Below are 23,897 nucleotides of genomic sequence, written 5' to 3'. Positions count from 1 at the left end.
GTGGAGGACCACTGATTCCACACTAAAAGGTGAGACTTCAAGGCCTACACATCGGGTTTTCTCTGTTAATGGCAAGTACAAGATGGCTCAGAATGATGTCTTTCTGTTCCAGCCAGTCTGCCAGGAGTGACCCAGCACTCTCCAGATTATCTCTGCCTGCTCTATTTGAGTGTGAGGGTGGGTGTCTTACTCCACATGAAAGGGCTGCAAAGTGTCAAAGTGAGTCTGGAAAGTGTCAGCAGTGAGGGCCTGCACCTAAGCTGCATTCTGGTACATGGTTTCAAAGGGATCCAGGATTTCTGCACCTCAGGTGCCAAAACACTCGCTCTGCCCACACATGCCTGCATACTCTGTTTATTTTGTCCTTTAGGAAGACTAGTCCAGCTCTCCTACAGCCCAGTCTTGTCCCCACCCTACACTCTGTCGCCTGAGTTCCTGGGGACCAAGCATCTGGTGTTTCTCAAGCAGACCCTCTCCTCATTGCTCCTTTTCAGTCCCTGGAGTCTGGCTCCCCAAAGCCAAAGCTGGAGAGCTCATTGCTGAGGAAGCAGGATTGGAGCCTGAGGAGATGCAGAGGGCCTGGACCCCTCGCTGGATCCCAGAGGCCCAGGGGCAGAGATGCTGGGACAGGGCTCTAGGGAACCACTGGGTGACTCTTGAGGGGCCAGGAGCAGGACTGGGTGACTTTTGCTACGGTGGGCTGCAACACTGTCTGGCTTCTCAAAGCGCTTGCCGCAGAATTCGCAGGGGAAGCGCAAGGCAGCCACCGTCTCTGCATGCTTGCGCTGGTGCCAGTTCAGGGAGGCCTTCTGGCGGCAGGTAAACCCGCATATCTCACACCTGGAGTTAGGGACAGAGGAGGGAAGGAACAGACCTCAGGCCATCTTGACTTCCCTAGGGGGTTCCTCCTGCTCCCCAATGCCTAGGTGTCCTATATTCCTAGGTTCCAGACTCCACCTCCTCCCTCTGGCCCCGACCCTCAGACCCCAATCCAGCACTCACTGCAGGGGTTTTTCTCCAGTGTGGATACGTCTGTGGATGACAAGGTTGCTGCTAGTGCGGAAAGACCGGGCGCAGAACTCACAGATGTAGTCCCGGGTGTCTGCAGGCATATGAGGAACACTCCAGCATCTGCCCCCACCCTGTGGCCCCTCCTTGGCCTACCCCACCCACTGTCCCTCACCGGAGTGCACCAGTATCAGAGGTCAGGAGGCTCAGGTTCTAATCAGTTGTTATCTGATCATGGAGCCCGTCTGGACCTCCCTTACCTGACGGGTCATGAGGTCCCTTGACCTGATGGGTCAAGTAAGACATGAACCCAGCTAAAAGACCTCATTATTGTCCACCCCACCCCCTGCCCGCCAATCACACTCAAACCAAGGAACTCCCGATGGAGATGCACCACCCCACCTCAGCCTCTAGGCTGGTTCTTTCTCAAAGGAGACCCATGCAATGGAGAGCTGGGTCCTTATGTATGAACTGAAGGCCCTGGGCAGCAGCCAAGCAGAAGCTGGGAGTCCACAATGGGAATTAGGATTGAAGCTCAAAGCCCAAGGACAGACTCTGGCACCTGGAATCATCTACCACCTATTCAGGCTTGCATATCCCACCTGTCCCAGACCCTATCAGTGCCCGGTGGAACTACCTGTCTGCAGGCAGCCAGTCCCCTCTCCTTTTTTTTTTTCCTGAAACTGCACTCCCTGCTTGTTCCAAGAGCACCTGTCTGTTGCCCATGGTCACAGTGTTGCCAGCAGCTCTCACAGGCTGCTGTGGCTTCTCTAACCCACCAGACCTCAGGGTCTACAAGTAGAAAAGGCATCTCTGCTTTTCATGGTGCCCTTTAGACCACCTCTAACATCACCACCTCTCTGAAGACCCCACCATCAGACCACACACACACACACACCTGCAGCCTCTTCCTTCGGCCCCATCACTCCCCATCCACGTAACTCTAGGTTCAGCCCCTCTACTCCTGTCAGCCACTACTCCTGCTGTCGATCAGCACTCCAGCCCTCTGTTCCCTGACCTCGCTGACCTCATCGCCCACCCTCCTTAGTCACCAGTCTCAGGTCACACCCGTGCACTGCACCACTTCAGAAATTGCTATTTCTTCTAAGATACAGTGGGTTGGGGGGAGAAAAAAAGAAAGTGTGATTTCAAACATCCTGGTTCCTGTCAGGGCCTCCTAGCTTGTGCTCTTGCTATGATAATCCCATGACTCCAGGCCAGTCCACTGGCCCCACCATCTTCCCTCTGACCCCCTTCCCCGCTCACCTGCATTTCCACAGCCATCTTTGTTGCCTTCTTTCATTCACGCTACCAATCTTCCTGTCCCTCTCTCCGTCCACTGTACTTGCTTGGTTAAAGCCCAACTCAGGATAAACACAACTTTTGGTCTGCTCCAGGCCTGCACGTGTGTACTGTAGGGGGCACAGTCTGCCTCTTGGCCACTCTCTTCATCTAGTCACAAATCTTCTTAAGGCCCCCTTCTTGCCCTACTGCGTCTGCATTTCCCTCATCAGTTCACTTTTCCAACTTTCTAGAAATACAGAAGACATTTCACACCACCTCCTTTCTCCACCAGCCTCCAACACCCCCAGCCTACCAGCCTTATTCAGCGGGGCTCGTTTCTAAAGTCACCAAGAAACTAGAACACCCACATCTTCTGCCCACCAAATCCACTATTCAACTTGCATCTGTGCCTATATAAACAACTACTCAAACTGTTCCCCCCGGCAGCCCTCCACTGTGCCCCTCAAGACTGACCCCTTCTCACTTGAGGTCCCCCACTCCACTCCAGCATCAGCAGCAAGCCTTTCTCTATGGAATCATTCCCATCTCTGTGCCCTGAGCCCACAGCCTTCCAGCTAAGGCTCCATTTCTCTGCCCATCCTCACAGCAAAACAGAGCTGTCCATACTTGCTGTCTCCACTCTGCCTTGAACGCACATCTGGTCACCTGTTCTCAGCTCACATTTGGCCTGTCGCACTGGCAATCATCTCCCCTTCCTCCCTGAAGCATTTTCTATACTCAGCTCCTCAGATACCACTCTCTCCATCTTCCTCACTACTCACCTGGCCTGTCCTCTGATGGCTGGAGTGCCATGACACTCACTTCCTCTATCTAGGGACACTCTGGCCTCATGGCTCTAAATACCACCCATATGCTCATGACCCACACATTTATATTTATATTTTTGTCGGACATCTTCCCTGATCTCCACATTCACATCTCCTGGATGTTTAATTAGCACGTTTCAAATCAAATTTCCCTTCCCAAGACCATTTCTCCCTTGTTTTCAGAAAAATCACATCACCTTCGGCATGGTTGCTGAGGCTGGAATCCTCCAAGTTACCCAACTCCTCCCTGCCCACTTGGCTGTAGCCAACCCATCCTTCCCACAGCAGCCCATTTGGCTCCATCTGCACACACATTGGCGTCCAGCCACTCCTCACTGACTCAGCTGCTACCAGCAAATCCAGGCACCACCTTGCCCTCTTGCGCATCTCTGCAGTCATCTCACAGTTGAGTGCCTGGTTCTGCTCATCTGAGGTCCCCCTATTCACACAGCAGCCACAATGTGGTTTTTTAAAAAGTCAGCCACATCCCTCTGCCATTCAAGACTGCAATGGCACCCATCTCACTTAAAGCAGACATCACACTGTCCTGTGGATGGTCTCAGAGGCCTCCACCAACTATGTGACTTCTCTTCCTTTCTCAGCTCCTGGCCTTCCTATTCCTGGAACATGTCACCCAGATACCACCTAAGGGCCTTCCCACAGGTGCTGTCCATAGTCTATAAGGTGCAGGTCTCCACTCCTCGCTTCACTTAAGTCTTTGCTCAAAGCATCTTCTCTTTCTACAATAGCAACTCCTCCTTATGCTCTCCTCCTTTCCCTAGCTTCCACTTTTCTTCATAGCCCTGTATCACTAAAGTGGATGTCTCAAGAGGGTTAGCGCTGCCTACTCTGTTCATTGCTGTACCCAGTACCCAGAACAGTTTAAAACAAGCAGGTGTTCAACACACAGGGCATGCAGGATGAGTGAGAGTCATCCCTCGGAGGGAGGTGAAGAAACCCACAGAGTGGGAGCTGACAGGACCCCGTAGAGGGGGAGGTGAAGAAACCCACAGAGTGGGAGCTGACAGGACCCCATAGAGGGGGAGGTGAAGAAACCCACAGAGCCCGGGGTGACGGGGCCCACAGAGGAAGGTGGAGCTCCACCACTCACCACTGTGCAGCTTCATGTGCTCCTTCAGGTGTTTCTTAAAGTTGAAGGACTTCCCACAGGCTGGCTCTGGGCAGGAGAAAGACTTCTGGTGGATGTGCTGGTACTTTTTGTGGTGCTAGAGAAGGAAGTGGGTGGTAGGGAGAGAAGAGGCAAAAGGATAGCCACCCTCCACAGGGAGATCAATTGAGCTGACCCAGCAGGCATGCTCCTTTGTCCCCTTCCTGGCCCCGGTGCCCCAGCAGTTCTCCCTGTCATGGCTCATTTCCTTGAGGCTCAGTCCTTACCTCCACCATGAGCCCCACACCCATCCCATCCTGACCACTCAACTCTCCTGTCACCCTGTTCTGTGCTTGACTTCCATGATCTCAGCTCCTTGTCACACGCTCACCCTGCAATGTTCCCTGTACAAAGTATCACTCTGGGTGACACCCCTGGTTCACCTAATCATGAATGCACTATCTGCTGTGGAGGGGAAAGCGGTTTGGGTAAGTATGATTATCCCATTTGATGTCAATATTCATGTGCAACAGTATCTCCCCAACTGCCTGCTTTTTAATACTTCGCCATGGATATTTGTGATTTTCTTCTAAATCTGCTTTGGAAACACACACATACACACACACACACACACACTCAACCTAGAACACTATTAAGGGTAACAGGCTCTTCAACCTTAACTCCTAAATATCGAAGTTATTTCTCTTTTCACTGGCCTAAGTTGGCATCCTCACTCACTAAATTGCATGGGCTGTCCCCTTCTTTAGAATCCCGTTTTTCCACAGTTAAACTTCCAGGGGCTGCTTTGGTCTCCTCCATAACAGACTCCAGAAGGACTGACATGCCCTGCTGAATGCTCTTCTCAGCCTAGAGCTTCCCTGTCATCCCGGTCGTTCTCCCTTTTCACTTGATTCCTCTGTCATCTTCTGTGGGCAGCACTCTCCCTGTCTTCTACCCTCACCTCACCATCCCAGTGTCTGTGGCCCTCCCCCGCCTTGGCACCTGCTGTTCCAAGTGCTCTGGCTGACTGTAGGGATTGGACCCTTCCCCCTCTGTGCCTCAAATTTCTCAGCCAGTGAGTGAGATTGGGGACAGGACCATCTCCTAGCCCACTTCACTCTAGGAATATCCTCTCAAGCCAGGATATGAGGCAGCCCAGGCATGGACTCTGAAGCCAGGCCACCAGGCTCAGAACCCTAGCACTAAGACACACTAGCTGAAGAGCCTTGAGCAACGCCTAACCTTTCTGTCTGCAAAGTGGGAATAATATCAGCACCTAATCCATGGGGATATTGTGAGAACCAGAAGACTTCACACACGTCAAGTGCCCAGGACTGTCATTAGCACCTCCAGGGGAGCCTGATGCATGCCACTGTCATCTCTGTGTGGCCTCCATGCAACAAGCAGTAGAGGGCCGTGGCTCTGTGCGCCTGAGGCATGGTTTCATCTACCAGTTGTCTGATTCAATGATTACTAATTATAGGAAAGCTCTGCATATCCATCCTAACCCTCTGCTTCCCGGTTCTGAATCCTCCCATGCCTTAAGATCCTTTTCCTCAGTTTCTCTTTTAGCCCTTTTCCCCCCACCCCAGCAGCCACACAGGCCCCAACCTGTGCCCCTCACATTCAAATACTGCCGGTTGGAGAAGATCCTTCCACAGCCAGGGAAGTCACAAGGCATCAGCTCTCTTTTGGCAGCTTTCCTGGGGAGAAGAATGGAGAGGAACAGGATGACTCCTGCCTGCCCTTCTCTGCCTCCCTCCTGTCGGCCCTCCCCAGAACCCCATCTCCCCAAGTCCTACCTAATTCTCTTGGGGCCGATCTGTGCAGTGTCCTCATCCCAGGCTGGGGTTGGAGCAGACTGGGCCTGACTCCCAGTGCTATGGGCAGCAAAGAGGGAGCAGAGGGCCTCGAGGGGGGGCCACATCCCAGAACGCCCCTGCCCTTTCTGTCTCAGCCGTCAGGTTACCTGGCCAGGGCCTCAGTCTGCTGGGCCGCTTGAGGGGTCCTGCTGAGCTCTGGCTGCACCCCGACTTCTGCAAGTGGAGGAGCTCTGGAACCCAGTGAGGATGCTGACAAGGATGGCACAGCAAGAGGAGGGGAGAGTGCTGCAGGGGCTGGTGGTGTCTCCCCCTCTTTAGGCGTGCAGGTGACAGGGGAAGGGAGGAGTCTGGGGGCATCAGGCTCACTACTGAAAGGAGAACAAAGAGGAAGATGGCATTAACTCTCTGGGCAGTCAGCTAGCCCCAGCCCGACCCTAGCCCCTAAACTGAAAAGACCTCAAACCTGAAACAACCCTACCCCCACCCTAGGCTCCCCATTCATATCTGCTTTCAGCCCTCAATCTCCCTGCGCCTGACTTCACCCCTTTTCACCCACGCAGTTCAAAGCCTCTAGTTCTTTTTGCCTTCCCCAAAACCCACCCTTCCCTCCACACCAACAAGCCCTTCCCTCTAGTCTGCAAAGCTATGAACTGCCAGGCCAGCCGCCTCCCTCTCCTGCTCTGCTCAGCATTCTCCCTCAACCCCAACTTGCTCATCTGGGGAGGAGCTGTAGGTCCATAAGCTGGCATCACTGAGCATCTCCTCTTCATCCTCATCATCGTCCTCTTCTTCCTCACCCTCTTCCTCTCCTGGAGGTGGGAAGGTCTCTGGTGGGGGTCCCACCCTCCTGCAGTCCCAAAGAAGGCAAGTCTGAGGTCCTGCTCCCTCATCTTACCATCTATGCAATTCCGCCCTTTCCCTCCTACTCACATCCTCACCTGGGCAACCTGGCCTCTTGAGTCCTCTCTACATGCTCAGATTCCAAATCTGTGGGACAGGCAAAGTCAAAAGGGAAGGAACTCTGGACTCAAGGGATGAGGACATATAAAGTTCTAAGGTCTGAAGTGGTGGGAGACTCCTCTTTTTTTTTTTTTTTTTTTAATAGAGATGGGGTCTCACTGTGTTGCCCAGGCTGGTCTCAAACTCCTGGGCTCAAGCAATCCTCTTGCCTCAGCCTCCCAGAGTGCTAGGACTATAGGTGTGAACCACTGCACCCAGGCAGAGACTCTTGAGGAGGAGGGAGCAGAGGCTATTGGAGTAGGAGGCGTTGTTCTATTTCAGAGATGATATTCACACAGTTCACAAAACTATACAGTCAAAAATCTCCTTTCCAATACTGTCCCCCCATCGCCTACTTCTTCCCACAGGCAACCTGGTTTCCTATGTGCCTTCCAGAGATATGTTATACATTCACAAGTACTTACACACACACACACACACACACTCATTTCCCCTTATTTGTATTTTTCACCAGTGATAGCATACCATACACTGTATTTTGTTCTGCTTTTCGTGCCCAACAATGTATTTGATGATATATTTCTTTGTCAACATAGAGTTTTTCCATTGAAAAAGGATGATTTTTAGAGAACAGGGTTCTGAGCTACAGAAAATGGGAAACCTCTTTCCTCCCTTTTCTCCACAACTCTGCTTTTTCCCAGCCTACCTGCAAGCTCCTGCCCACTCGTGGCCTCAGAACACCAACTTCTCCGGGTAGTGTGTGGAAGGGAGGCTGGCTTGGGTGCCTCTGAAGGTGTGGGGCTCAAAGAGGGTCCCCAGGAGAAGGTATGGCCTGCTGAGCACTCCCACACAAGCCCCCCATCTTGGCCACCAGGCCCCCGAAGGCCGGGCACCAGGCTGCACTCTCGGCTGTGGGCATGAGACAAGAGCACCAGATACTGCAGACGTTTTGGAGGCAAAGGCTCAGGACCTGGAGGGGTGGGGGAAGCAGTCAGGCTGAACTGGGAAGTCTCCTCTCACCCTGGAGAGCCATACCCAGGGAGCCCTGTTCCCTCAAACCCCAGGGCAACCTCAGCCACAGTCCAATTTATCATTCTTCAGAACCTAGACACACCAGATCCTGAGACATTGCTCCCTTCCCCACCCAGAGGTTGCTCCCATCAAACTACTCCGTGCTCCCCAACTTACCCCACCCTTCCCAAACTCACTCAGGGCTCCCTTTGAAAGGAGGGTGTTTCTGGGTCACCCTGTGGCCCCTCTTCCCTCTGGCTCTCACCCCCTGCCATCCCCTACCTACCTGCACAGAGGACACAGCCTGAAGAAGTGTACCTGCCAGGAGGAGAAGAGGCAGGTCAGGACTCAGGTGGCCAGCCACCCTCGGCCCTGGGCACCCACACATGTAAGGGGCCAGCCCTAAGGGCCGCTATTCGCTGAGACCATGAGGAGGGGAGCAGGACCCTGGGAGGCCACAAGTCACACAGGCCGTCCTGGTACAGTGAGAAACCTGAGGGTGGAAAAGAGCAGCAGGACAGGCCCTGGAGAGGAGGCTAGGGGCTGCTGCCTGGGTACCCTCCCCCAAGCCCCTCTCCCGGCCCCTAACCGGTCCAACAGGAACTTGGCGAGCTGCGAGTGCAGGGAGAAGCCCAGCCGCTCCTTGAGGAGGCACCACTGCTCCATGTGGCCGCCCAGGCGGATGCGGCACTTGCTGCGGCGCGCGTCCAGCTGCCGCCGCTTCTCCCGCCGCCTGCAGGACACGTCCACCGCCGGGGAGGAAGCCATGTGCACCAGAGGCTGGAGGGTGGAAGGTGTCTTCAGCGCCCAGCCGATCCTGGGGGTCGAGGACCCGGCTCCACCTGTCGTTGGGGCCTCAGTTTCCTCATCAGTGAGGAAGACTCACTGATCTATGCAATTCCGGGGCAAGACTAAACTATTTCAACAGCAGTGGCAGGTGTGGAGCAAACCCCGTCCTTCTGCGATACAGGGTGTGGAAGCTCAGCGCTACCATGTGGGTGTCGTCGGGGGGAGGCCGGCAGACACAAGCAGGCAGAACAAAGGCCTGCGCCCTCCAGTCCACTGAAGTGTAGCCGTGGGGAAGGAGCGATAGACTTTCACGGCAAATTTCAACTGGGCTGGGGGGGTCCACACATTTCATCTTGAAGAGGGCAGCGGCCTTTACTGCTTTGTAGGGGAAGGAAAGGTCGTGTCCTGGCGTGCAGCTGGGGTCGCTCTTCACAGTTGGGTCGAGTGACGGTGGGGGCCGGGGTCAGAGGTCTAGAGGGCGCCCCCCACCCCGTCTTGGGCACCCCCACTTAATGCTGGCAGTGAGTGGAGCGGACCAATCCCAATTGCAGCTCCCAGGTTGCCCAGAACCGCGTCGCGACCCACCCCACCCCGACCTCACCTGTGCGCCCCCACGCGCCCTCACCCCGACTGCGCCTGCGCCTGCGCCTCCCGGGCGAGGCGAGCAGGCCCGGAGCTGCTGGAAGACAGGGGCCCACCTCGCGCGCGCAGCGTTTCTCTTTTAAGAAGAAACGGTGCTTCTCGGCGTCGGCTGCGGTATCCCGGAACTGAGGCCCGCGCCCCAGAAGGAGGGGCGAGTCGGAGGCCGACGGCGTGCGCCTGCGCACTGGGTGCCCCGCGCAACGCCCGCCGGGAACCGTGGTTCCCCGACTCGAGTCGCCCGAGCGTGTCACGGAGCCCCGCGGCAGTTGTGGTTGCGTCGCTTCTGTGGTGAGCGTCTGCGCTTGGTGACCAAAGGTTTGAGGGAAAGTGGAAGAGACAGGGTCAGGCGTCCTGCGCTCCAGCCCCAGCCCATCGGCCTGTCTGGGGGCGTTGCCTCTTCACTTGTTGCCGTTTTGTATTCACCTTCCATTTCCCCTCACAGTTGCCGCCCGCAAACGTGATGCAGAACCAGTCACTTTGAAAGCCAGCCGGAGCCCTCTGGACCGCAGAGTCCCACAGTCACAGCCCACTTCTGTTAGCGTCAGAATTCCTCCTCAAAGTCGCCGGCGTTCTCTGTGGACTCTCGCTTCCCATCCTCTTCTCTTCAGACGGCTCTGATGGAGCTTTCCTCCCCGCCCAGCCACTGCAGTGGCGCTCCACAGGGTCACTGGCGACGGTCATCTTGCCACATAGCAGCTGTCAGTTCTGTCCGCCTCCCTGCCCTAGAAAGAGCGCGACTATGTAGCTCGCGTCTTCGTCAACCTTATGGCTCCCTCTACATTTTTTGGCCCCAGTTTTACTTCTCTGACTTCCTATGCTCCTGGTTTTCCACCCTCCTCACTGGCTCCCTCTTTCCTTTTTTTGGATCCATTCCCTCTGTTCTGCCAAAAGATGAAGTGTGCCCTGGCTCAGGCCTTGAACCAGATCTTCTCTCGTCTGCAGATGTTCTCTTGGGTGATCTAATTAGGTCCGTGGATTTAAATACACGATGGCTCCTAGCCTAGCCTTCTTTCAACTCCAGTCATATATCTTACTGCCCGCTTGACTTACCTGTGTTAACTGAGCTAACACATGTAACGAATTTAGGACAGTGCCTGGCATGTAGAGAGCACTGACACATGATAGCTGATATTTTCTCCCACATAAATATGGCAAACATGTAACAATAATGCCTGTACCCTCCACCATGTCAGTAAACGAAGGCATCATCCACCCCCTTGCTCAGAAAAAAAGGGAATCAGTCTTGATTATTTGCCTTTTATGACACCTAAACTATATACATCAGCAAATCTTGTTGGTCCTGTCTCCAAAAATTTATCTTAAATCCCATCACTTCCAACCCTCTCAATTGCTAAAACCCTACTCCAAGCCACTGGTATTAATTTTCTGTAACTGTTATAATAAATTGTGTTGTTTTCAGCCACAAATTTGCTCCCTTTAGGCAGATTTATTTTCTCATGGTTCTGGAGGCCAGAAACCCAGATCAAGGCATCAGCGGGGCCACGGGCCATATAAGGGCTCTAGAGGAGAACCCTTTCCTTGCTTCTTCTGGCTTCTAATGGTGGCCAGCATTCTCTGACTTGTGGCCACATCACTCCAATCTCTGTCTCTGAGGTCACATTGCCTCCTCCTGTGCCACATCTCCCTCTGCTTCTCTCTTACAAGGATGCTTGTGAATGCATTTAGAGTCCATCCTTATAATCCAAATAATCACTTCATCTCAGTATCCTAAAGCAATTACTTCTGTAAAGTATTTGCCATATAAAGTAATTGGCTGCACATGGTGGCTTACGCCTGTAATCCCAGCACTTAGGGAGGCCGAGGCGGGTGGATCACTTGAGGTCAGGAGTTCGAGATGTGCCTGGCCAACATGGTGAAACCCTGTCTCTACTAAAAATACAAAAAAAAAAAAAAATTAGCTGGGCATGGTGGCATGGACCTGTAATCCCAGCTACTCGGGAGGCTGAGGCAGGAGAATTGCTTGAACCCGGGAGGAGGAGGTTGCAGTGAACCGAAATTGTGGTACTGCACACCAGCATGAGTGACAGAGCAAGACTCCATCTAAAATAAAATAAAAGTAATCGCCACATGTTCTGGGGATTAGGACACAGATATCTTTTCCAGGACTATTTTTAAGCCTACGATACCACTATCATCTCACCTGGTCTATGGCTACATCTTCCTAATGGATCTGCCTCCTACTTTAACTTGTACCCTCACAAAGCAGGGATGATTTCCTCAAAGATCAAATCTTTTACTTAAAATCTGTAAGTGGTCTCCAGTGTAATCCAAAACCCTTATCGTGGCCTCAAGGCCCAACTTAATCTGGCCCTTGGCTTCTTCTCTGGCATCATCCCCCAACTTTTCCCACTTTGTCCTCCCACCTTTTTGCTATTTCTCAAGTGTGCCATGTATGCTGGAGGGAGTTATTTTGTCTCTGCAGCACTCATTTCTCCCCACAGCCCCTGCCCTGTCCCCCAGCCCACCACCCAACTCTTCATCTGTTTGCTCCCTTATTGTCATGTGAACCTCTATATAAGATCACCCACTCAGCTATGAAATCCCTCATTCAGAAAGCTCCCTTTCTTCAGTCATGCTCTACTTCACCGTGCCCTATTGTATCTTCTTTGTGGCACTTACTTTCTGAAATCATCTCAGGGACTTATCTGTGTGTTTGGTTTTTTTTTTGGTTTTTTTTTTTTGTTTTTTTTTTGAGACAGAGTCTCGCTCTGTCGCCCAGGCTGGGGTGCAGTGGCCAGATCTCAGCTTACTGCAAGCTCCGCCTCCCGGGTTCACGCCATTCTCCTGCCTCAGCCTCCCAAGTAGCTGGGACTACAGGCGCCCACCACCTCGCCCGGCTAGTTTTTTGTATTTTTTAGTAGAGACGGGGTTTCACTGTGTTAGCCAGGATGGTCTTGATCTCCTGACCTTGTGATCCGCCCGTCTCGGCCTCCCAAAGTGCTGGGATTACAGGCTTGCGCCACCGCGCCCAGCCCTGTGTGTTTGTTATTGGTAATATAATGATTGTTGACTAGCCCAGCCTTCTCCTCTGCAGCCTAAATATCTCAAATGACATGGTGTCCAAACATGAACACCCTTAGGCTGAGCCCAGTGTGTCCTGTGCATATTCCTTTTGATTTGTGGTATCAGTGACTCAGCCTACTTGTCTGACTAGTGTAAGGTAGGAAAGAAGATGTCCCACCTACTTTACTCATTAATGAAAGTGTAACTTTTACATCAAAAGAGCAGGACTCCATCGAGAACAAACTTTATCCTTTCCTCAAGGTCCCTAAAAGATATCTGCAAAATCATTGTGATTTCATCAAAGGGAATGAAAGGTCTTATAACTCTTGGTTACTCTTAGAATGTTGGGTCTCACTTTGAGGTCCAAGAACATTCTTGGTTCTCTTGGTTTGATCTTGTTTAAAATAATAAAATGAAACTACTGCCAATGCCCAGCTCTTCAATAACCCTCTCCAAATAAATCTCTCAGCCTCTCTTTAATTTCTTATATCATCTAGGTAAGGAATGAGCCAACTCTCTCGAAAACAGTCATCAGCCCCTTCCTTTGTAAGTGCTGCAAAGGAGTGCTAACATTCTAAGGAGGGGTTATCTGTAAACATTGGTTCTCTGCCTTTAGTGACCTCATTGCAGTCTGAGACCTTGAATTCCATCTTAGCATCCCATTACAAAGGCTAAGATTAAATGCAAGCTATTGGTAATGTTTTCACCGTTGAGCTATACAGTTTGCAGACGGCTGAAACTGCCAGTTCTTTTATACACATCAAAGGCTCCATGTGGAGGACACATTTATCTTCATAACATTTATTTTTCCTGGACTACACATGGCACCATAGCGCTCTTCTTATCTCCTGTCTTGGCATAGCCAAATCTAATATTGCTGTACCCTCTGAACTTTTAGTATCATCTCTCCAAAGAGAAAAACTACTTTCCATTCCCCAGGTCCAAGGAAGAATGAGCCAAATTGCTACAGAAGTTGAGTCAACCCACTGCCCTCAAATCCTGAGACGTATTCCCAGTGGGAAGAGGAACACTCTTTCAGGACTTTGTGCCCCAAATTCCACGAGACCCACAGACACCCTTCGCCCAGCCCAGGCTCCAAGTATTTGCATGAATTCTCTCTCTTTCTCAGCTCTCATCCTCTCAGTGACTGGTGTCTTCATCCTCCAACCAGTCATCATTGCTGGGAGTGCAATTCCGTTTCTCCTGAGCTCCTGACAACTTAAGGGTGATGCCTCTACCCTGAGTCTGATCACGCCCTGGTGCGGGGGACCTGGGCCCTCTGTGATGCCGTGTGGCCCAGGTAGGGCGGGGTGGTACATAACAGATGCCGTTGCCCTTGCTCCTGGCTGGCCCAGCTGCCTGGGTTGGTGCTGTTAGCTTTGGCTCCGGGGCCGGAGGGCAGACGACATGAAGGAGGAGGAAGCCAGCCGCCAAGAGCCTGGCCGTGGGAAATTTGGCGGCTACAGGGGTGCTTGCCGCTGCGGAGCTCGCGACGCCGGCCGCGGAGCGACACGTTGCTCCTGGTGCTGAAGCAGTGCCTGCGCCCCTCGCTGTGGTTGTGCTGATGGCAGCAGCAGCCCGTCTAGCGTGGCCACTGCCCTGATGCTGGCTGCGGTGGGGGAGGCGGCCCGCTCCAGGAAGCGAGTGGGAGCCAGGAACAGGCAGAAGCCCCGCCCGCTCCTGAGTTGACTGGGTGGGAGCTTGGCGCTCCTGGGTGCAGCTGCTGCCGCCCTGCTGTGGCTGCGGACCCAGGCCTCCCTGTGCTCTTGGGGGCCAGAAGCAGCCAGGAGCCCCGCCCTCCCAGGCAGAGCTACTGCGGCTCAAGCTGTGGCTGCGGACCCAGGCATCTCCACTCTCCAGGGGCGGCCCGTCTGCCCGCGCAGGCTCAGAAATGCCTGGCTGTGCTGCCTGGTCTCTCCCCGCTCCTGGTGCCTGCTCCACGGGCTCTGAAATGCTTGCTCCCACTGCCTGGCGGCTCCCCGCTCCCAGTGCCCAGTCTGATCTCAGAGCAAAGTTGAGGCCAAGGCCGGCGCTACTGCAACCCGGCCAGGTGTGCGCACACTCGGGCAGCGCTGAAGTGCCAGCCCCCTGCTGCCTCGGCCCCCTCTGGACTTCCGGGCGCCAATGAGCACAGGAGGGAGGCCGAGATGAGGGCTGAGGGCAAACCAGCATTGACCTGCAGGTGCCCCTCAGCACGAACAGCCTGGGTGCTCTAATGTTGTTCCTTCTGTTTTACTTCTAACTGCCCTTCCTCCTCCTCCCCTCTGACTCTCTCATTGCATAATTTTGCCCCCTCTTTCTCTCCTTCATCTTCTCCCCTTTTTCTTGCCTCATCTCATTTCCTCCCTCTGTACCTAAAAAGTTTTGCATTTGGGCTAAAAAATGAACCCAACCATTTCTCTTCAGCCATCTTCCAGCATTAAGCTTCTAATACAGAAGAGTTTGTGAGCTACCAACAATTTGAAGACATTTCTTCTAGTTCTACTCCTGCTGCATTCCCCTCCTGTTTAGTCCACTCACCAGACTATTTTTGGGTTGTTCCCTTGCTCTCTCTCCATGCTTCCACCCACCAGGACCTGGTAGATCTTACCCTCCTCACACTGCTCATTCAGCTGGTTAGAAATGAAGCCCTTCCCACCAGTGAGAACTGGGAAACATGGTTGGGACTAAAGAATTCTCTATCTCCCCTTTCCTCATTGTTAGTCTTCACTTCACTCTCTCCAGGAGCACCTAAAACAGCTCGTGACTAAACATCCTATTTGGAGCCCTGAGCAGAGACTGTGATCCACTAGATTAGGGCCTTGGGCTTCAAGCCTATATGTATTTCAAGCCTTTGGACTATATTTAGACATTCTGGGTACTCATGCAGAGGCTAACTACACCATGCTTTTTCCCCTAGGCCAGACCATAATGAAAGATGCTTTACCTTGAAAACTAAATGGACAGGACTTGATCACAAAGCATCACCTCTGCCCTGGACTCCAGAGGATTGTTCCTCACTGCTCACTTGACATATCTATTAGGTATCTCAAACTGGAAGGTCTGAAACTTAACTCTCTCTTCCATAATCTGCCTCCCCTTAGCCTTCCCTTTGTCAGTAACTGATGAGGTTTTTCCTTCTATTGCTCAGGCCAAAAAATCCTTTTTGTGGCTCATTTACTTCTTGCACATCAACAAATCCTATTACCTCTACCTGCAAAATACACCCAGAATTCAAATCTTGCTCACCACCCAGCCTGCTTCCATCCAGTCCAGACCAATGTGGCTTGCAGCACCTCTCAACTGTTCTCTCTGCTTTACTCTTGTATTCTATAGTCTACCCTCCACACAGCAGCCAGAGGATCCTTTTTGTTTTTCTTTCTTGAGACAGTATCTTGTTCCATCACTAAGACTGGAATGCAGTGGCACAATCACAGCTCACTGCATCCTTGAAGTCCTGGCTCAGGCAATCCTCCCATCTCAACCTCCCAAGTAGCTGAGACTACAGGTATGTGCCAACATGCCCAGCAAATTCTTTAAATTTTTTGTAGAGATGGCCTCCCGCTATGTTGTCCAGGCTGGTCTCAAACTCCTGGCACAACTGATCCTCCCTCCTTGGCCTCCCAAAGCTTTGGGATTACAGGCATGAGTCAGGATTACAGGCATGAACCACCATAACCAGCCCAGGGGATCCTTGAAAAGCAGGAAAGATCTTATCACACAGCTCAAAACCTTCCTTTTTGCTTATTGTCAATCCAAAGGCTAGCACCAGGCCCTGTCACTCAGTTTCAGCATATTGTCTGTTTTGCATTCCTTGTTGGCATTTTCTTCTGCTCTTCTCTTTCCCTGGAGCCCTCTTCCCTCAGATATTTTATCTAGTCACTCCTTGACTCTTGAAATTTCTGCTCAAATGCCACATACTGAGAGACCTTCTGAACCACTTGCATCTCTCCCTAACCTCTTTCTATGCATTATTTTTCTCAACAGTACGTATCACTACCCATCCCCACCAAATAATTATTTTATTTATTCTAGGTCTTTCTGCTGGAATCTGAGCATCTTGAGGACAGATAATTTGTTTTATTCTCTGCAGCATCCGTGGTCCATGGGGCTCAGCTAGAGCAAGGGAGTTTTCTGGGCAAGGCAAAAGGAACAAAGACAGATCAAGCACCTTTAGGAAAAGGCACCAAGCTTGCTGGGGCATATGGGAGACAGGGAGGTGAGGTCAGGCTGGCCAGAAGGGTCTGAAGGCCAAATAGGCCACCAGAAGCATTAGGATATGAGGGTAATAGAAAACAACCCTCCTCCATTTTTCACTTTCTCCCTTCAGACAGGACTCCAAAGTGATAAAAAATTGACCACCTTAGGGATAGAACAAGATGACAGAAAAGGATTCTCCATTTCTTTCTTTCTTTCTTTCTTTTGAGACAGAGTCTTGCTCTGTCACCCAGGCTTGCGTACAATGCTGCGATCTTGGCTCACTGCAACCTCCACCTCCCAGGCTCAAGCAATTCTCCTGACTCAGCCTCCCGAGTAGCTGGGATTACAGGCCAGTGCCATCATACTCAGCTAATTTTTTGTATTTTTAATAAAGATAGGGTTTTACCATGTTGGTCAGGCTGGTCTCAAACTCCTGACCTCAGGTGATTCCTCCTGCCTCAGCCTCCCAAAGTGCTGGGATTACAGGCATGAGCCACCGTGCCCGGTCCGGGATTCTCCATTTCCTATCCCCCTGTGGATACATCAATTTGAACTACTATTCACAGATGAAAATATTTTCACAAGAAGTAAGGAAACCATGGCCCGGCATGGTGGCTCATGCCTATAATCCCAGCAGTTTGGGAGGCTGAGGCAGGAGGAATCACCTGAGGTCGGGAGTTCGAGACCAGCCTGATCAACGTGGAGAAATCCCATCTCTACTAAAAATACAATATTAGCCAGTGTAGGTGGCACATGCCTGTAATCCCAGCTACTTGGGAGGCTGAGGTAGGAGAATTGCTTGAACCCGGGAGGCGGAGGTTGCAGTGAGCCGAGATTGCACCATTGCACTCCAACCTGGGCAACAAGAGTAAAACTCTGCCTCAAAAAAAAAGAAGTAAGGAAACCAGACGAGAGACCACGGACCACAGCACCTGGGTATAGCAAAGAAATAAGAGCGGCATTGGCCGCGCATGGTGGCTCATGCCTGTAATCTGAGCACTTTGGAAGGCTGAGGCAGGTGGACTGGTTGAGTTCAGGAGACCCCATGTCTACAAGAAATATATAAAAATTATCTAGGTGTGGTGGTGTGCACCTGTAGTTCCAGCTACTCAAAGGGTTGAAGTGGGAGGATGGCTTGAGCCTGGTAGGCAAAGGTGTGGTGAGTCAAGATGCCAGGATTGCACCACTGTACTCCAGCCTGGGTGAAAGAGCCAGACACTGTCAAAACAAACAAACAAAAAACACAAAAAGGAAGAGGGGCATCGAAGATGGTAGGAAGGACAGTTTTACATTTGCCTGCATCACCCGTTCTTCAACCTCAAGCAGCATAGCAGAGAGATTCTTTCCACTTGGAGAAAGAAGAGAGAAGTGAGCACTGGACTTTGCCTTGGACCCTAACACTAGGCCCACCCAAGTCAAACCCAGCACCAGGAAGGCCCCCATATCACCAGACTCTAGGCCAGTACATGAGGTCTGAGCCTTCAAGCGTCCCTGGCCCCAGGCTGGATCCTGCATCCCCAGGTTCCAGACCAGGGACTCAGTCTCTGGCCTCTGGGCCCACGTCAGCACCAGTGGCACAGGCCTTGAAGCTCACCCAAGCAACAGGCCAGGCCCTATAGACTCAGTCTCCAGACATACCCCAGAGTCAGGCTGACCCCGGTAGCCCAAGGTCCTAGGCCTGCCTCTGCAGCTGCAGGCTTCAGGCCCACCCCAGAGCCAAGTTAGCACATCTAGCCTCAGGCACCAGGTCAACACCCTTAGACCTTGAAGACCTAGTCTCCAAAAGAGCACACACACACACACACACACACCCCCTTAGCCTTCAGGCCAACCCCTGTAGACCTAGGCTTCAGGCCAGCCCCCGTGGATCTAGGTACCTGGTAAGTACGTATAATCCCAGGCTCCAGTGGAGTCGGGGTCCAGGCCACCCCAGCAGACCCTGGAGCCAGGCCAGCCTCCGTGGACAGAGGATCCAGTGATACTGCTGCAGATTCAGTCCTCCAAGCCAGCCTCTGTGAACTCAGGACATAGGTTTACTCCTGTGGACTTAGGCTCCAGAGGACAGACTCCAGGCCCATCTCAGTATCTGGCTGGTCCCTGCAGACTCAGGCTCAAGGCCCACTCCAGTGGCAAGTCAGCCCTTGTAGACCTGGGATTCAGGTTTGCCACAAGGGACACAGGTTCCAGGTCCACCCCAGCAAATCCAATCAACAGGTCCACCCTAGTGGATCCAGCCTTCAGTCCTGCCCGCCCGTTCATCCAGTCACTAGACCAGCCAACCCGAGGACTTAAGCAGCAAGCTCACCCATTGACCACAACAGGCAGCCTGCCCAGAATTTCTGGACAGGCTGACTGATAGATAAAGGGTGTTTTTAGATAATCAAGTCTTCAAAAACGGGAATAAGTAGCTACTTCTTCAAATATGCACACACCAATGCATGGAAGAATCAAGAACAATTAGAAATATGCATCACCGGGTGGGCGTGGTGGCTCACGCCTGTAATCCCAGCACTTTGGGAGGCTGAGACGGGCGGATCACAAGGTCAGGAGTTCAAGATCAGCCTGGCCAATATGGTGAAACCCCATCTCTACTAAAACATACAAAAATTAGCCGGGTGTGGTGGTGCATGTCTGTAGTCCCAGCTGCTCGGGAGCCTGAAGCAGGATAATTGCTTGAACTCAGGAGGCAGAGGTTGCAGTGAGCCGAGATCATATCACTGCACTGCAGCCTGGGTGAGAGACCGAGACTCCATCTCTAAAAAAAATATGCATCACCAAGGGGACAAAATAAAGCACCAGTGACTGACTCTAAAAAGATGGAGATGTATAAATTGCTTAAAAAGAATTCAAAATACTTTGAATATGAATGGATTAAATTTTCCAATTAAAAAACATAAAGTGGCTGAATAAATTTAAAAAAACAAAGAAGTCCCAACTGTATGTTGCCTACAAAGGACTCACTTCACCTATGAAGACACACATATACTGAAAGTAAAGGGATAGAAAAAGATACTCCAGGCAAATGGAAACCGAAAGAGAGCAAGAGCAGCTATACTTAGATAAAATAAACTTTAAAACCTTAAGTCAAAAACTGTGAAAAGAGACAAATAAGGTCACTACATAAAAATAAAGGGATCAGGCTGGGCGCGGTGGCTCAAGACTGTAATCCCAGCACTTTGGGAGGCCGAGACGGGCGGATCACAAGGTCAGGAGATCGAGACCATCCTGGCTAACACGGTGAAACCCCCTCTCTACTAAAAAATACAAAAAACTAGCCGGGCGAGGTGGTGGGCGCCTGTAGTCCCAGCTACTCGGGAGCCTGAGGCAGGAGAATGGTGTGAACCCGGGAGGCGGAGCTTGCAGTGAGCTGTGATCCGGCCACTGCACTCCAACCTGGGTGACAGAGCGAGACTCCGTCTCAAAAAAAATAAAATAAAATAAAGGGATCAATTCAGCAAAAAGATACAACAATTGTAAATATATATTCACCCAACATTGGGATACCTAAATATATAAAGCAATATTAATAGAGGTAAAAGGAGACACAGGTTGCAATATAATAAGAGTAGGGGAATTAAACACCCCACTTTCAGCAATGGACAGATAATTCAGACAGAAAATCAATAAGGAAACATCAGACATAAACTAAACTCTAGACCAAATGGACCTAACACATGTACACAGGACATTCCATCCAACAGCAGAATAATACATTATCTTATATATAGAAAACCCTAAGGACTACATTGAAAAAGTCTGTTAGAACTAATAAATTAATTCAGTAAAGTTGGAGGATCAATATACACAATCAGTAGCATTTCTACACAGTAACAATAAACTATTCCGAAAACAAATCAAGAAAACAATCTCATTTACAATAGCTAAAAAAAGATAAAATACTTAAGAATAAATTTAACCACTGAAGCGAAAGAGCTTACACTAAAAACTATAAAAGATTAATGAAAGAAATTGAAGAAGAAATGAGTAAATGGAAAGATATTTCATGTTAATGGATTGGAGGAATCAAAGTTATTAAAATGTTCATGCTACCAGAGCAATCTACAGATTCAATGCAATCCCTATAAAAATTCCAATGACAGTTTTCAGAGAAATAGAAAAAGCAATCCTTAAATACATTTGGGGAAGAAAAAACAATCCCAAAATTTGTACAGAATCAAAAAGAAACTGCTCAATGATAAGAAAACAAATAACCCACTTAAATAATAGGCAAAGAATCTGAATAGACATTTCTCTAGGGAAGACATACAAATGGCCAACAGCTATATGCAAACATGCTTAATATCAGGACTCATCAGGGAAATGCAAATTAAAACCACAATGAGATATTATCTTCTGGCTAGGCACTGTGGCTCACGCCCATAAATCCCAGCACTTTTGAGAGGCCAAGGCAGGTGGATCACCTGAGGTCAGGAGTTCAAGACAAGCCTTTCCAACATGGTGAAACCTTATCTCTACTAAAAACAAAATTGTGCTAGGTGTGGTGGGGCATGCCTGTAATCCCAGCTACTCAGGAGGCAGAGGCAGGAGAATCGCTTGAACCTGGGAGGTGGAGGTTGCAGTGAGCCTAGATTTTGCCACTGCACTCCAGCCTGGGTGACAAGAGCGAACCTCTGTTTCAAAAAAAAAAAAGAGATATTACCTTCCATCTGTTAGAATGGCTATTATCAAAAAGATGAAAGATAACTAGCATTGGTGAGGATGAGGAGAAAAGGGAAATCTTGCACACTGTTGGTGGGAATGTAAATTAGTACAGCTATTATAGACAACAATATGGAAGCTCCTCATAAAATTTAAACAAAATTACCATATGATCCAGCACTCCCACTACTGGGTATACATCCAAAGTAATTGAAATCATCGTGTTGAAGAGATGCCTCCACTCTCATGTTTATTGCAGCATTATTCACATGGGTAAGATATGGAAATAACCATAATAGCCATCAATCCCTTTGTGGGATTGTTTCCATTGGTATGTGCACCTTTATTAGTTTTTATTGACTTGGCTATTTTGCAGCTTGGTATGAGGTAGAGGTTAACTTTTAGAAAACTAATAGTAACGAAAATGGTTTCTGTCTGAGAGCAAGACCAAGGATAGCAATACAAATAAAATTTGTCAAGAGACACAACTGATTTATCTCTGGCAAAGAAAAGATAACCCTGAAGTAGAAATCCCAATTTCCGGCCGGGCACGGTGGCTCAAGCCTGTAATCCCAGCACTTTGGGAGGCCGAGACGGGCGGATCACGAGGTCAGGAGATCGAGAACATCCTGGCTAACACGATTAAACCCCATCTCTACTAAAAAAAATACAAAAAATTAGCCGGGCGAGGTGGCGGGCACCTGTGGTCCCAGCTACTTGGGAGGCTGAGGCAGGAGAATGGTGTGAACCCAGGAGGCGGAGCTTGCAGTGAGCTGAGATCCGGTCACTGCACTCCAGCCTGGGCCACAGAGCGAGACTCCGTCTCAAAAAAAAAAAAAAAAAAGAAATCCCAACTTCCAATATCACAGTTTATTACTCAGGATATTAACCCAACTTTAATCTGTTACCAACCTCTTTTCAGCCTTCATTTGGCTGAATTATTATTTTAAAAGTCTCTTGAAATTCTCCTTTTAATTAGTTGTAACATTGATAACTTTGTATAGGTCACTGACAAAAACCTTCCTTGACCAAATTTTAGTCAGACTCCTCTGATTCCTCTTTTTGATTAGGCCTCCACTTTGGCCCCTATCCTGTCTTTGGCCTGTAAAGTCTAGTCTTAGCAAACAGTCCTGCTATTCAGTTTAGTGTGAATTCCGCCAGCCTTGATATTGATCAAGTTACTCATTTCTCACCTTTGATGTCTAAGTCTTTGGCCTCCATTAAGTAAGAATCTTTTAAGGCCTGTTTAGCTTATAGCCCCTACTCCTATTCGTAATTTTTCCTCCCTCCCTTCCTTCCTTCTTTCCTTCTCCCCTACCCTTAATATCTTCTATTAGTAATTTTCTTTCTTTGAAATTTCAAATTTCTTTGAAAGTGAGCTTGATCATAGCTCACTGAAGTTTCAAATTCCTGGGCAGAAGTGATCCTCCTGCCTAGGCCTCCCAAAGCACTGGGATTACAGGCCTGAGCTACCCCACTTGGCCCATTCTCTTAGTAATTTTCCATCCACTGATACCCCCACACTCTGCTCCTTGGCTTTAAATTTCTAGCTGTCTTTGTTGATTTGGAGTTGAGCCCAATCTCTCACCCCTATTGTAACAGTCTGAATAAAATTCTCCCTTGCTGTTTGAACGAGTATCAGAATAATTTTTCTCTTTAAAATTACTATCTTTCATCATTAGTTAATGGAATAAAATCTTGACACATGTGGATTTTATATTTGCATGACATATATTTTAGTTTTTGAAAAATATTTTAGCAAAAGTCAGTTTAGTGAGGCCTTACTTAACTGCCCAGTCTAAAAATAGAACGTCTCCACCGCTTCATTGCTTTTGTTTTTTCCTCACTCTGTACATGTGATTGTGCTAGTTATCTCCTTCCCTAGCAAGTCAGCTCACCTAGTAGGGGCTTTGTCTATTTACCGTTGTGTTCGCTGTGGACACTCAGTGTTAAGATTCAAGGAACGAGTGCCTGGATGAGTGGTATCCGGGCTCACAGGTAACCTCACAGCCAACCGGGAGGACCCTGCCAGAGCTGCTCTGCAGTGCGAGTCCCGGGCCTTCCCACTGGACGCTGAAGCCCCGTTCACTGCTGTGTAAACGCAGCCTGACTGCCCTCACCTCAGCCCAGGCCCGCCAGGCCCCTCCGACCTGGGACTTCCCGATCCCGCCGTTATCGCCAACCGTATCTGTGTGGTTTCCTGGAGGAAGCGCCGTGGACCTTGAGGGGAGGGTATGCGCAGGAACAATCAAGCAGAAAGCCGCTATCATCATGATGATAATGAAGACAAACAAAAGCATCCATCTGTCACTTTGTGGCAACCGTTTTTCCAACTACTTTCCAAGTAGTAACTGCTTGTCAGACACTTTCCCCAGCGAGGGCCGGAGTGTGAGGCGGAAGCTGGTGCTTTGCCTTTCTCAGGCATCGTCCTGCGTTTGCGGGGCCAGGCGCTGGCATACGGTCACTAACCCCCGGTCGTTAGCTTCGATTCCCGGCCGGGAGAGCGCTATGGGCCACACCGGGCTGCGTTGCAGCCGCGGCTTTCTCCAGAGCTCCGCCGGGAACAGGAAGCGCTGAAAAGTC

The 23,897-nt window shown here is 50.4% G+C and overlaps 1 protein-coding gene across 6 annotated transcripts; it reads right to left on the bottom strand.

Moving 5' to 3' along the window:
* Positions 1-338: 338 nt before the first annotated feature.
* LOC105463342 (zinc finger protein 692) lies at positions 339-23,850 on the bottom strand. 6 transcript variants are annotated; one of them, XM_011710378.2, is made up of 12 exons: positions 9,412-9,580; positions 8,611-8,801; positions 8,308-8,339; positions 7,717-7,980; positions 6,989-7,037; positions 6,763-6,897; positions 6,197-6,418; positions 6,030-6,107; positions 5,852-5,930; positions 4,231-4,345; positions 1,003-1,102; positions 339-840 (listed from the first exon to the last, which is right to left on the bottom strand). In XM_011710378.2, the coding sequence occupies exons 2-12, from the start codon at positions 8,787-8,789 to the stop codon at positions 534-536; spliced, it is 1,560 nt and encodes a 519-aa protein (XP_011708680.2). In that variant the 5' UTR covers positions 8,790-8,801; positions 9,412-9,580; the 3' UTR covers positions 339-533. The 6 variants fall into 6 exon arrangements, with proteins under 6 accessions (XP_011708680.2, XP_011708682.2, XP_024642961.1 ...); XM_011710380.3 differs by having other exon boundaries at positions 9,436-9,575; XM_024787193.2 differs by lacking the exons at positions 8,611-8,801; positions 9,412-9,580 and adding an exon at positions 23,435-23,528.
* Positions 23,851-23,897: the final 47 nt, after the last annotated feature.

The sequence above is a fragment of the Macaca nemestrina genome, chromosome 1, assembly GCF_043159975.1.
Source record: "Macaca nemestrina isolate mMacNem1 chromosome 1, mMacNem.hap1, whole genome shotgun sequence".
NCBI lineage: Eukaryota > Metazoa > Chordata > Mammalia > Primates > Cercopithecidae > Macaca > Macaca nemestrina.
The sequence above is the reverse complement of the archived record's forward strand: the minus strand, read 5'-3'. Positions and strand labels throughout refer to the sequence as shown.